Source organism: Microtus pennsylvanicus, chromosome 17 (assembly GCF_037038515.1).
Source record: "Microtus pennsylvanicus isolate mMicPen1 chromosome 17, mMicPen1.hap1, whole genome shotgun sequence".
Lineage (NCBI taxonomy): Eukaryota > Metazoa > Chordata > Mammalia > Rodentia > Cricetidae > Microtus > Microtus pennsylvanicus.
Window position 1 is genome coordinate 17,619,058 of NC_134595.1, and position 12,527 is coordinate 17,631,584.

General features: G+C 36.6%; 1 protein-coding gene across 1 annotated transcript in view; it reads left to right on the forward strand.

Annotated features, from left to right (window-relative positions):
- Pja2 (praja ring finger ubiquitin ligase 2) overlaps positions 1–12,527 on the forward strand; it is a 48,679-nt gene that overhangs the window by 20,653 nt on the left and 15,499 nt on the right. Inside the window, exons 3-5 of the mRNA XM_075951910.1 lie at positions 511–711; positions 2,144–3,176; positions 11,838–12,023. Of these exons, the coding sequence (XP_075808025.1) occupies positions 511–711; positions 2,144–3,176; positions 11,838–12,023 (1,420 nt within the window). The remainder of the gene's footprint in view (positions 1–510; positions 712–2,143; positions 3,177–11,837; positions 12,024–12,527) is intronic.

Below are 12,527 nucleotides of genomic sequence, written 5' to 3' on the forward strand. Positions count from 1 at the left end.
TTTATACTTTTTTACTTTATACTTGTTTTATACTTGTTTTACTTTATACATAACAAAAATAGAAAACCTTCATATATTGATTGTACTATGCACTGTGAGGAAATACTCTATTCTTACATAGAATATATAATAAATAGTTGCCTAAGCAAGCTTAATATATTTTTGCGTAATACTGTACTGTTTAATAAAAAGTGAATTAATATTCAAGTTTACATGCTGGGGCTTTTCTTAGCTTGATTTATACCATCCATTTGTAATTTTGGAGATGGAATAGCATGTGTTTGATTTCTTCTGTGACCATTTCCTCCCAGAGAATTTTATCTGACCCTTGGCTTCAGTGCATAACTATTTAGTTGTTTCTTGTCATCCCTGCACCACTTAAGCAGGACACCTGTTCAGTGGTGTATAGTTTAGTAAATAGTAGCATGTTTGTTGAAGCACTTTTCCCCCAAACTTGTTGCCATTGTAAAGGTTATTACTGACCTTCCTTACTTTAATTTGTATTTTCAGTAATGGATCAAGAATCCAACAAGGCAGCTTGGCCTAAACCAGCAGGAGGATATCAGACCATTACAGGCAGGAGATATGGAAGAAGACATGCATATGTCAGTTTTAAGCCGTGTATGACCAGGCATGAAAGAAGCTTAGGTCGGGCTGGTGATGACTATGAAGTATTGGAACTTGATGATGTTCCAAAGGAAAATTCCTCAGGTATGTAACATATAGTCAATTAAGGGCTAATATTTTAAAATTTATGTTTTTGATAATAAATATGGTACATTTTCTTTCTATTTGGAAATTTTTATTGAATTTAATAGCAGTACCATATACATTAAATATAGAAAATTCAATATGACCAGTCACTAAAGTATGACTAATTGTTATGGCAGTGATCACACAACCACATCCATCAGCTAATTCCTCTCCCAAGTCTTTGTCTTATTTTTAAATCTCTTCTGTTTATCTTTACAGCAGAAGTGACTGGATATTACTTTTCCATTCACAAACTTTGCTGACCTAGGGGAGTTTAGGATTTTGTTCTCAGTACCTTAGTTTGAAAGGTAGACCATGCCAAGAATTGAATGTGAACTGAGAATGTTTGTCCCTGCATACTATATTTATGTAACTTGTAACTTCTGAATAATTTAGCTTAACTTACTTATTTTTTTCCATTATTTTGTAAAATATAAACACCAAAATTTCTGGTAATAGTTATTCAGTTAAGCCTTCTTAATTATTCAGTGGTTTGAAATATTATGTACAGATTTCCTATACTGTAGTTACATAATTATATATAAATATATAAAATCTTCTAGTTTCATTTTTATGGTTCTAAGCAAACTGGATAATTATAGAATATTTTCTCTATTATTTGTAGATCAGAATCTGATGAATGATGAAGTTATTCCAATGAAGAGTCTTTTCTGTTATAAATTAAATTTAATTTATTTTATGATTTATGCATTAGGTTATAACAAATCTCAGTATCGTGAAACTAATAATAAAAGATAAAGTTGAAAATAATTATAGATTTGACTTTCAAGTGTCAGAATTTTGACAAAGTATGGCAAATTGAATCAGTATATTCACTTATTTTTAAGTTGTATCTCTAATACCTAAATTATAAATGTATTAACAATACATTTTGGACATAGAAATCTGATTCATGTCTAGGAAGTTAGATTTAATTTTTTAATTAACATCAAAATACAGTTAAAATCTTATTTCTCGTAGATCTATTACCTGGGGATAAAATTATATTTGTCATAAAGTGTTTTTTTGAGAATTTTAGAAGTTTCGTAATTAAAAGGTAGATTTGTAGAGTAATTAGAGAACAGATTATTCTGACTGCTTTTATTTCTCATTGTGTACCTTCCTATTTGCTTCTTTTTTTGTCATAGAAAAGATTTTTGATACTGAGACAGGGTTCAAAAAAATCTGTAAAAAACCCAAGGATAGGGTAATGAGAGGCTGTCCAGGGGTGGAACTGAGTTCGCAGGTAACCAGTCTGACTATAGTAAAGTTGGGGAATACAGAAACATCAGCATATTGCCAAATAGATCATGATTTCCATGGAATTGATATTATATAAAATCTTATCTAAATCCCTCCAAAATGCTTTCTTCTCTTTCTTTTTATGAAGGTTCCAATTCATTGGATCAAGTCCATCCTTCTTTACCCAATGAATCTACTTTTGAAAAAACTGAAACAGAAATTTCCACTTGTGGTCCAGCACTGAATCAAACCACTGAGAGCAGTCCATCCATTACCCCAGTATGCCCTAGTGAGGAAGTCAGGGAGACCTTAGAAAGCAAAAGGAATCTCCATAGTGGCGCTGAGACCAAGTATAGTCCAACTATTTATAATGTCTCAAGTCTCCAAAATGGAATTGTGTTGGTTTATGCTGACTCTAATGATCCAGACAGCAGATGTGATGAGAATAATGACTCCCTTCAGCTTTCTGCAGAAGCTGTGGAAGGTGGTAGATGTCAGGAAGTATTAGGCAATACAGTATTTGAGCTAGAAAATGGAGAGCCAGAGCTGTACGCTGATTTTTCCATATCTGTTCCCTCTCTCAAATGTGAAATAAGTGATGAGTTTGAAGAGCTAGATTCAACACCTTTAGAGAAAAATTCTGCTGGTGATAATGGGCAGGAATTCAAGAGGTCTTCTGAAGACATTGTTAGAAAGAGGCAACAAGATAATGCTGATCGGGAAAGACAGAGAGAAAATTCAGCTGAAGATGCAGACTGTGGTCCAGGGCATATTTGTAGTGAACACAATACTAATGACAGAGCCAACCACCACGGAAGCTCTCCTGAGCAGGTAGTACGGCCCAAAGTTAGAAAAGTGATAAGTTCGAGCCAGGTAGACCAAGAAATGGGTTTTAATAGGCATGAGGCTAAACAAAGAAGTGTTCAGAGATGGAGAGAGGCTTTAGAAGTTGAGGAATGTAGTTCAGATAATCCTATAATAAAGTGTGAAGACTATGATGGAGACCATGAGTGTATGTTCTTGACTCCACCTTACTCAAGAGTTGCACAGAGGGAAAGAGAACATAATCGTGCAACATCAGAAAATGGAGCCACAGCTTCAGGAAGGCAAGAAATTCGGGATAATTCCTTTTGGAATGGCTGCGGAGATTATTACCAACTCTACAACAAAGATGAAGATAGGTAAGCTTCATGCAGTATTTAGTTGATGTATGTATTATGCCAGATATTCTTTTCTTTTTAAAAAGATTTTATATTCATTATACAAAGTATAACATTCTCACACATGTTCATCTTGAACTTTACATGGTTGTCATGTAGTAGCCTGCCTTTCCACCTTTCTCTTTCTCTTTCCCTTTCCACTCACACGTCTAGATTCTGCACAAGAGAAGGCATGCAGTGGTTTTCTTCTGGGTCTGATTTGCTTTGCTTTCTTTACATGATAGTCCCCAGTTCCATCCAGTTCTCTAAAATGCAATCCATTTTTCTTTATGAATGAGCAAAACTATGTTGTATATGTATATCATATTTTCTTTATCTGTTTGTATGTTGATGAAATCTGGTCTGCTTTCTCAATTTGGCTATTGTGAATAATGTTGATAGAGCCAGTGAGATAGCTCAGTGAGCAAAGGTGCTAACTGCCAAGCTGAGCCTGGTGACCTGAGTTCAATTCCTGTGTTTCAGAAGGTAGAAGGAGAGACTTGGTTCCCAGTAGTTGGTCTCTGACCTCCACACATGCACTGTGGCACACTTGCATCTACATACCTACACATGTGTAGTGGCATAAATAAAGCTTGCCTGCAGATTGGGAAAGTAAAACAGCCACATTAGTCAGCCTTACAGCTGCGCAGTGGTAACACATACATTTTAATCCTAGTAGCCACACTAGTTGCTATAAATAAATGCAATATTAAAGTTTAAATAAAATAGTGCTGAAATAAGCAAATGTTCAAGCTCACCATGATGTGCTGACTTAGATTCCTTTGTATATTTATACCCAGGGTTTGGTCATTATTATGGTTCTGTTTTCACTCTGTTGAGAAATCTTCATACAGATTCCCATTTCCATCACCAGTGGGCGTGCATTCTTCCCTCTGTGCAAGCTCCCTGCCATCAGTTGTTTGTTTCCTTGCTTACAGCCATCTGACTAGGGTAAAACTGACTCTCAGTCAAGTTTCGTGTGTCCCTGGTAGCTAAGGATGCTAAACCTTTTTAAATATTTTTTGGTCATTTGTACTTTTGAGATCTGTCTATTCAGTTCATTTGGCTATTGTTTATACTAGCATTATTGTTTCTGTGTGCTTGCTTTTCTGCATTAATCTCCTATTGGATGTTAGCTGGTAAAGATTTTCCTCATTTCATAGGCTCTTTACTCTGTTAAGTGCTTTGTTGTGCAGAAGCTTTACATTGTCATGCAGTTCTACTTATCAGAAAGTCCTTGCCTGTTGATACTCAAAAGTGATTTGCGTCTGTTCTCCAGGTGGATACTCAGTTTCTCCAGCTCTGTTTAAGAGGCTGCCTTTTCTCCAGTGGGTGCTTTTGGCTTCTTTGTCAGAATCAGGTGCCCATAGCTGATGGGTTTGTTTCTGGGTTCCCTGTTCTATTCTGTTGTCCTGCATGTCTGTTAACAAAGTGCTCTATTAGTAGTAAGGTGTTTAATAATAGGCTGTCTTATGTGATAGTAAGTAGACATCTTGGTGATCATATATTCTGAGTATGAACCATACATGCAAACTGCAGAATATTTTGCTTTATTTGAGGCATTTTAATTATTTATGGAATTAGACTTTTAGATGCATAATGATTATTACAAATAGTTTAGGTGCTGATTATTTTAATTGTATGTTGATGATTGAAATGCAAAGTATAAATTTATTGTATTTTTTTAAATCTGTGTTAAGACAGTCTGTTTAAAGAGTGATTAAGGTCACTATTGATTGGCAATATTGCATTACTTTTGTTAATAATGTCACCCATTTCTTTATTGGGTCCTTGTTCCCTCTTTTTATCACTTAAGCTTATTTATTTCTTTAAAAATTAGTTTCTGTGTATGTTGGTATAGACCTGTAATCCTATCATTCATAAGATGAAGTTCAAGTATCATGAATTCAAGGCTAGTCTGGCCTACATAGGGAGACCATATTTCAAGCAAAAATTCTCATTGGCAGTTGTATGTGGTAGGTACTGGTATGTCATAAAGTATGTAAGTATTAGAGCTGAAATTTGATACCTTGAACTCCAAGAGGCTATATTCTCTATGATTGTACTGTTATTGTCAAGACTTTCTAATTGCTTTTCAAACATAGATTTCTTCCCCGTTCCCCAAACCATGAAACAGCAAATGGTGGGGGCGGGAGAAGTTTTTTGAACAGCTGCTCTCTTTTTATTGCCAGAGTCCAGATTTTTATAAATCTTTATTTTTGTTTTTCGAGACAGGGTTTCTCTGTAGCTTTGGAGCCTGTCCTGGGACTCGCCCTGTAGACAGGCTGGCCTTGGCCTCTGCCTCCTGAGGGATGAACTAATATTTAGTAATACTAGCACATTTTAACATTGGGCCTGTTTTTGAAGAGACATGCTGTCTGCATTTCTATCTATCTATCTATCTATCTATCTATCTATCTATCTATCTATCTATCTATCTATCTATCATCTCTATCTCTCTATCTCTCTCCCTCAAGATTTTTTTTAAAGAAAACAAACTATCTTTTTTATTTTACATATCAATCCTAGTTCCCACTCCTCCCTTCCTCCCATCCTTTTCACCTTTCCCCCTCACCCCCCATCCACTCCTCAGAGAGGGTAAGGCACATTGCTTTGGGAAAGTACCAAGGCCCTCCCTACCATATCTAGACTAAGCAAGGTATTCATCCAAAGAGAATAGGTTCCTAAAAAGCCAGTACATGCAGTAGGGATAAATCCTGGTGCCACTGCCAGTGGCCCTGCAGTCTGCCCCAGCCATACAACTGTTACCCACATTCAGAGGGACCTAGTTTGGTCCTATGCTGGTTCCGTCTCTGACTGGAGTTGATGAATTCCAATTAGCTCAGGTAAACTGTTTCAGTGGATGTCCCCATCATGGTCTTGACCTCTTTGCTCATATTCTCATTCCTTCCACTCTTCAACTGGACCTTGAGAGCTTAGCCCAGTGCTCCACTGTGAGTCTCTGCCTCTGTTTCCATCATTTGCTGGATGAAGGTTCCATGGTGACATTTTAGATACTCATCTTTCTGACTACAGGTACACTCTCCTCTACTGCTTAGGGTCTTAGCTGGGGCTATCCTTATGGATTCCTAGGAATTTCTCTAGTGCCATGTTTCTTGCTAGCCCCATAATGGCTCCCTCAATCAAAATATCTCCTTCCTTGCTTGCATCTTTGTCCTTTCTCCATCTCGACTATCCCATTCCCTCAAGTTCTCCTGAACCAGCCCCTCCTCCCCTTCTCCCCCTCCTCTTCCCCTTCACCTTCCCTTCGCACACACCCGCCATGCTCCCAATTTTGTCAGGCGATCTTGTCTATTTCCCCTTTCCAGGTAGATCTATGTATGTTTTTCTTAGGGTTCACATTGTTACTTAGCTTCTCTAGTTAGGGTCATGGATTATAGGCTTGTTATCCTTTACTTTACAGCTAATATCCACTTATGAGTGAGTACATACCATGTTCATCTTTCTGGGTCTGGGTTACCACCCTCAGGATGGTTTTTTTCTAGTTCTATCCATTTGTATGCAAATTTCAAGGTGTCATTGTTTTTTACCAGAGTAGTACTCCATAGCACTTGAGACTTCTTTGAGAGATCTTCCTGTCACTAGGACTTAATCTTACTTAAAAGGTTAAAGCAAAACATAAACACCTTAACATAGAGGAAAACTTTTTGAGACAAATAATTTTGAGTCAGGCCTGGAGTCCAGCTGCAGAGGAGGCTAAAGCAAGAGGATTGAAAAAGTTGCAGGTCTGCATGGGATACTGAGTAGTGAGTTCAAGGCCAAACTGGCTACTTAGCAGGACCCTACCTCAACATACAAAATAGAAATAGGTCGGAGGTACAGCAGAGTTGGAGAGGCTTGCTTGTATGTGTGAGGCCCTAGGTTTAATCCCTATAACCACACGAATATAAACCAAAAACAAAAAAGTTTTTGTTGATATTGTTGGGAAAATAAAATGTAGATTAGCTTTTTTAGTTTAGTTTGATGTATTAAAAGGCCCCAGACTCTGTTACAGAATAGATACTAATTTTCTCCATTCCCATGGTGATCACCCAGCCTTACAGAGAAAAGGACAGAATACACAAGCTCCTTGCTGTAAGGCTGAGATTGTCTTTCCTGATCTGTATACGTTGTCAAAGTAACAACAGAAAGAACTTCTCTGAAATGCAGGTACCACAGCCAAGAAAAAAACATAAAACATCCACAAGAATCCAAAGCAAAGTCTTTAAATCACATGCTTAAACATTTTAAAGACATTCCTGTCTTGTAATCCCAGCACTTGGGAGGCAGAGACAGATGGATCTCTGAGTCTAGGAAAGCCAGGGCTGCTATTTGCAAGAGAAACCTTGTTTTGGAAAATTGAAAAGCCAAATAAATAAATAAACATATAAATAATAATTAGGAACAAAGTAAAAAATTAGATACCTCTTTGATCTTCATTGTCCGTAGGTAGCATTTAGAGTTATATTCAAAATCAAAAAATACCTTCTTTACACATTCAGTTGATAACCAAATAATTTTTTCAGGATATATTTTTTAATAATTGAGACTGTCATACAGTGAATTTTGATCATAATCACTCCCAGCTTCTCCCAGATCCACTTCTACCTCTGACCTCACCTTCTGTTCTATGGCCTCTTCTATTTCTTTTTTTTATTATTACAAATATTTAATAGTTCAATCAAATAAAATACTTTATATGTAAATCTCAGGTGAAAGTTAAGATCAAGTACCATCCAAAAGCAACATCTTATTCTCTGACTCTCCAAAGAAGTGTTTTTTGTTTTTTTTAGGCAAGTGCCTGTGTGCGTGCATGCCTGCATGCACACACACACACACACACACACACACACACACACACACACGGTATTCAGGGTAGAACCATGTCCATATGATGGTATCTTTTGTCTGGACCTCAGCTCTGAATGCAGTTTTAAACAGATCACTATAGAGTGGATATTTTTGATTTTGTGAACAAAAAAGCAGAAAAGGATCTTAATTTAAAATATATAGAACTACTTAGATTAGAATTGTTTCTATATAAAATTGGAAAAAAAATTACCTTATTTTCTATGTCATGAAGAAACAGGTGACCTAGTTTGGGTGATGGTCTAGGGTATAGTTTGCTGCTATGTAGTGTAAAAAAAGAAAAGTAGGGTTTCCCAGGAAGCTGATGTTACCCAGACAAATGAGATGTGTAGAATAGCTTTTCTTTGACATAGAAAAGAGAGAAATAGTGGTGAGCCAGTAAGCAACCCACTGAAATACCTAAAAGGATATACCATGTTTTAAAAGAAACTAATGATTGCCTTTTAAAACTATTCACCACTTTCCAAATTTGTACTACATATTGTTTCCAGGTCTTACTCTAAATACCACTGTAGGCTTGGAACCTGAATATTAATACTGCCACTTTATAGAGGAGGTAATTAATGCAGAGAAATTACTCTGGATTCTAATCCAAATTTGTTTGATTTCAAAGCTTGTTCATAGAAATTGAGTATCATCAGTACTGTTTGTGTGTTCAGTAAAGAAATTGGCTATGGAGGGCTGAAATTTTTAGTAGTAGAAAGTTGCAGTGTCCTCTGACTTTCTGAGCCAGTTTAGGCTTTTGAAGTTACAAATTAGTAATAAATACTATATTGACATAATAATGTTCACATTAAATAATACTAAAATGGTTTGTGTATTTCTGTCATTCATCACAAATTTGTATATACTTTTGGAATATCCTTATAAAGAAATAGTACTAAAATGGTTCATGTATTTCTGTCATTCATCACAAATTTGTATATACTTTTTGGAACATCCTTATAAAGTCCTACTGCTGGCCTTTTTCAAATCATATCATACTAATAGAATTTATATTTGAAGCTGTATGATTGAATAGTCTTTAGTACCTACTAAGAGCTTGTAAACATTTAACTGCTGGTAAGTTACTGGTAAACTTAGTTATTAGTTATTTTATATTTATATAACTAGGAAAATACTTTAGATCAGTTAAATTTTGTAATGTCTGTTTTAGTAAAATAGACATTCATGAATTGGGCAATCTCCCAGAAGTAGAGCAGGATGAAGAAATTACTCCAGCAACGCAATTAGACAAAATTTGGAAGATGTCTGGAAAGCATAGGAAAGAACTTACTGAGAACATCTTAGTTCTCAGTGTCCGTCAGTTACAGCCTAGTCCATTGGCTAGAAGGTCATCATCTTAGTTCTCAGTGTCCGTCAGTTACAACCTAGTTCATTGGCTAGAAGGTCATCATCTTAGTTCTCAGTGTCCGTCAGTTACAGCCTAGTTCATTGGCTAGAAGGTCATCATCTTAGTTCTCAGTGTCCGTCAGTTACAACCTAGTCCATTGGCTAGAAGGTCATCATCTTAGTTCTCAGTGTCCGTCAGTTACAGCCTAGTTCATTGGCTAGAAGGTCATCATCTTAGTTCTCAGTGTCCGTCAGTTACGACCTAGTCCATTGGCTAGAAGGTCATCATCTTAGTTCTCAGTGTCCGTCAGTTACAGCCTAGTCCATTGGCTAGAAGGTCATCATCTTAGTTCTCAGTGTCCGTCAGTTACGACCTAGTCCATTGGCTAGAAGGTCATCATCTTAGTTCTCAGTGTCCGTCAGTTACAACCTAGTTCATTGGCTAGAAGGTCATCATCTTAGTTCTCAGTGTCCGTCAGTTACAACCTAGTTCATTGGCTAGAAGGTCATCATCTTAGTTCTCAGTGTCCATCAGTTACAGCCTAGTTCATTGGCTAGAAGGTCATCATCTTAGTTCTCAGTGTCCGTCAGTTACGACCTAGTTCATTGGCTAGAAGGTCATCATCTTAGTTCTCAGTGCCCATCAGTTACAGCCTAGTTCATTGGCTAGAAGCTTTGTGGAACTAAGCTGTAGGTTGTTCTACTCTGTTAAACATCAATCCATTGTGAATGCTTAAGAAAAATAAATGCAGTGTTAAAGAAATAGCTGCAGCACAGTGATTTGGACTGAATAAGCCAGGTACCCAGTCCATGAATAATTGTCCCCCTTAAAGGGGGATAAATTTTATCTAGAAGCATCTTGAAAGAAATGAAGTCTGGTCTAGTCTTGAATGGTAATAGGCACCAACTGGCTGTGAACACATTTTGATGAAGAGAGAAAGCAATGTAGTAGAACACCTTGTGTACGGGAAGAAGAGCTAGTTATAAGAAGGAAGTGGGATTGTGTTGTAAATTACAAGTGTTATTCAAAGAAGTTTGAATGCTTTTTCTGTAAACTAGCATTTCCAAAGAAAACACATCAGGTGGCACACAGATTAAGGTTTGTGAGTTTAATCAGTACTTGTTTGAATGAGTTTTAAAACTAACTGGGATTTAACAGATACAGCTTACTCTATAAACTAAATGTATTTGATTGGAAATATGTTACGGAAGTGGTTTTGCTGACGATTATTGGTGTCTTTCTGTTTTGTAGACACTAGTGTAGTGACTGATATATATTTACTTCCTTGTGTCTCACATGAGCTCAGCAGCTGTTAGATACTGTTGCTATGTTACAGAGAAATCAAAGGCACGCAGCAGCTTTCACCGCCTGTAAGAGCTGGGTTTAAATCCAGGAAAGCTAGCATGAGAACTGTGTGGTCATCTTCTGTGCTTTAGGAAACAGTGCAAATACTGGGTGGGGGTATTGTGAAAGTGGTAGGTGTTCCAGTTAAACTTGTGAAATACTGCTTTAGGGGGAGAAGAAAAGCTTTGAGCAATTTCTGGGATTCTGATATGAATGTACCAGTTAATGTGTAAGTTGAAATGATGATAATATTTAGAATGCATTTGTGAGTTGAGGAAGTGAGATTAAATTTAGGAGACTCGGTTAGTAGATGCTATAGTTATAGGCTTGTAGAAATCGCCTGGATGGTTTTGTTTTGTTGCTGCTGCTGTCATTGTATTGCAGTATTCATTCATTCATTCATTCATTCATTCATTCATTCATTATTTTTGATAACAGTAGAAGTGAAGAAAAGGGCATTAGGCCATATACAAAGAGAATGGAAAATGAAGGATTTGAACATAGAAAATTGGGAAAGAGTTCAAAATTAGTAGCTTCTAAACTAAAAGCATGGTAAGATAAGGGACTCATCTGGCAGATGGATTTTTATAGTAAAAAAATAATTTGAAAGGTGAGTGGAAATATTCAGCAGCTGGTTAGTATTAATAAAAACTTAGTAAGGTGCTCATTGCTTGCTAGGGACGCAGTTTCAGAAGTTTCTCCTTATTAAAGGGTTACTATGAGTATTAATAATATAGGCCTAGAGTCTATAAGTACTTTTTTTAAAAATGGGGGGCATTGTGTAATAAAAAAATTGTTTCATTTAGATCAGGTGAGTTTTATTCATTCCAGATACCATTTTTGACTCCCAAATTACATTTAAATTTTTATGTAGAAATGTGTCTGAACTCTTATATATGTCATGATCATTTGAAAGGGTTACATCTGTTGGGTCTATTTGCTTCTGTTTTTTTTTCATTTTTATGTTTTTAAAATGAATGAGCACCTGAGTAACCTTGCCATCAGTAGTCCTACATGTCCCATAATGCCTGATAGCTGTCCACATAATGAAAGGAACTTAGTGTGTAATAGTAGCTTGTTTCTGTTCTCGTTTGCAGTTCAGAATGCAGTGATGGGGAATGGTCTGCTTCTCTGCCTCACCGATTTTCTGGCACAGAAAAAGATCAGTCCTCAAGTGATGAGAGCTGGGAGACTCTGCCAGGAAAAGATGAGAATGAGCCTGAGCTGCAGAGTGATAGTAGTGGCCCTGAAGAAGAAAATCAAGAATTGTCTCTTCAGGAGGGGTATGTCTTAAAGTGAGATTAAGTTTTTAAATGTGTGTTATGCAAGAATGGCATTCGCCACATTCAAATGTTGGGTGTACATTTTTATGGTTATAATTACATCATAAGCTCATGTGTTGAACAAGTGGTACTTTGGTATTTGTAGGGGGCAACTGTAAATGCTAGCAATTTCAGTGTTTTTCTGAAGATACAATGCATATTTTCATGTTTCTGTATAAAGGAGATTTGAGCATTTAAAACAGTGGCTCTCAGCCCTCCTGATGCTGTGACACTCTAATACAGTTCCTCTTGATGTGATGGTCCCTAACCATAGATTATTTTCACTGCTACTTCATAACTGTAATTTTGCTACTGTTATGAGTCATAATGTAATATTTTTAGAGATGGAGTCACAACCTACAGGTTGAGAACTGCTGATTTAAAAGGTCATTTCAGCTAAATTAGGAATAATTGAGTTAATGTTGCCCATTGCCATACAGTGAAGAGACTTGGGAGAACAGTCTG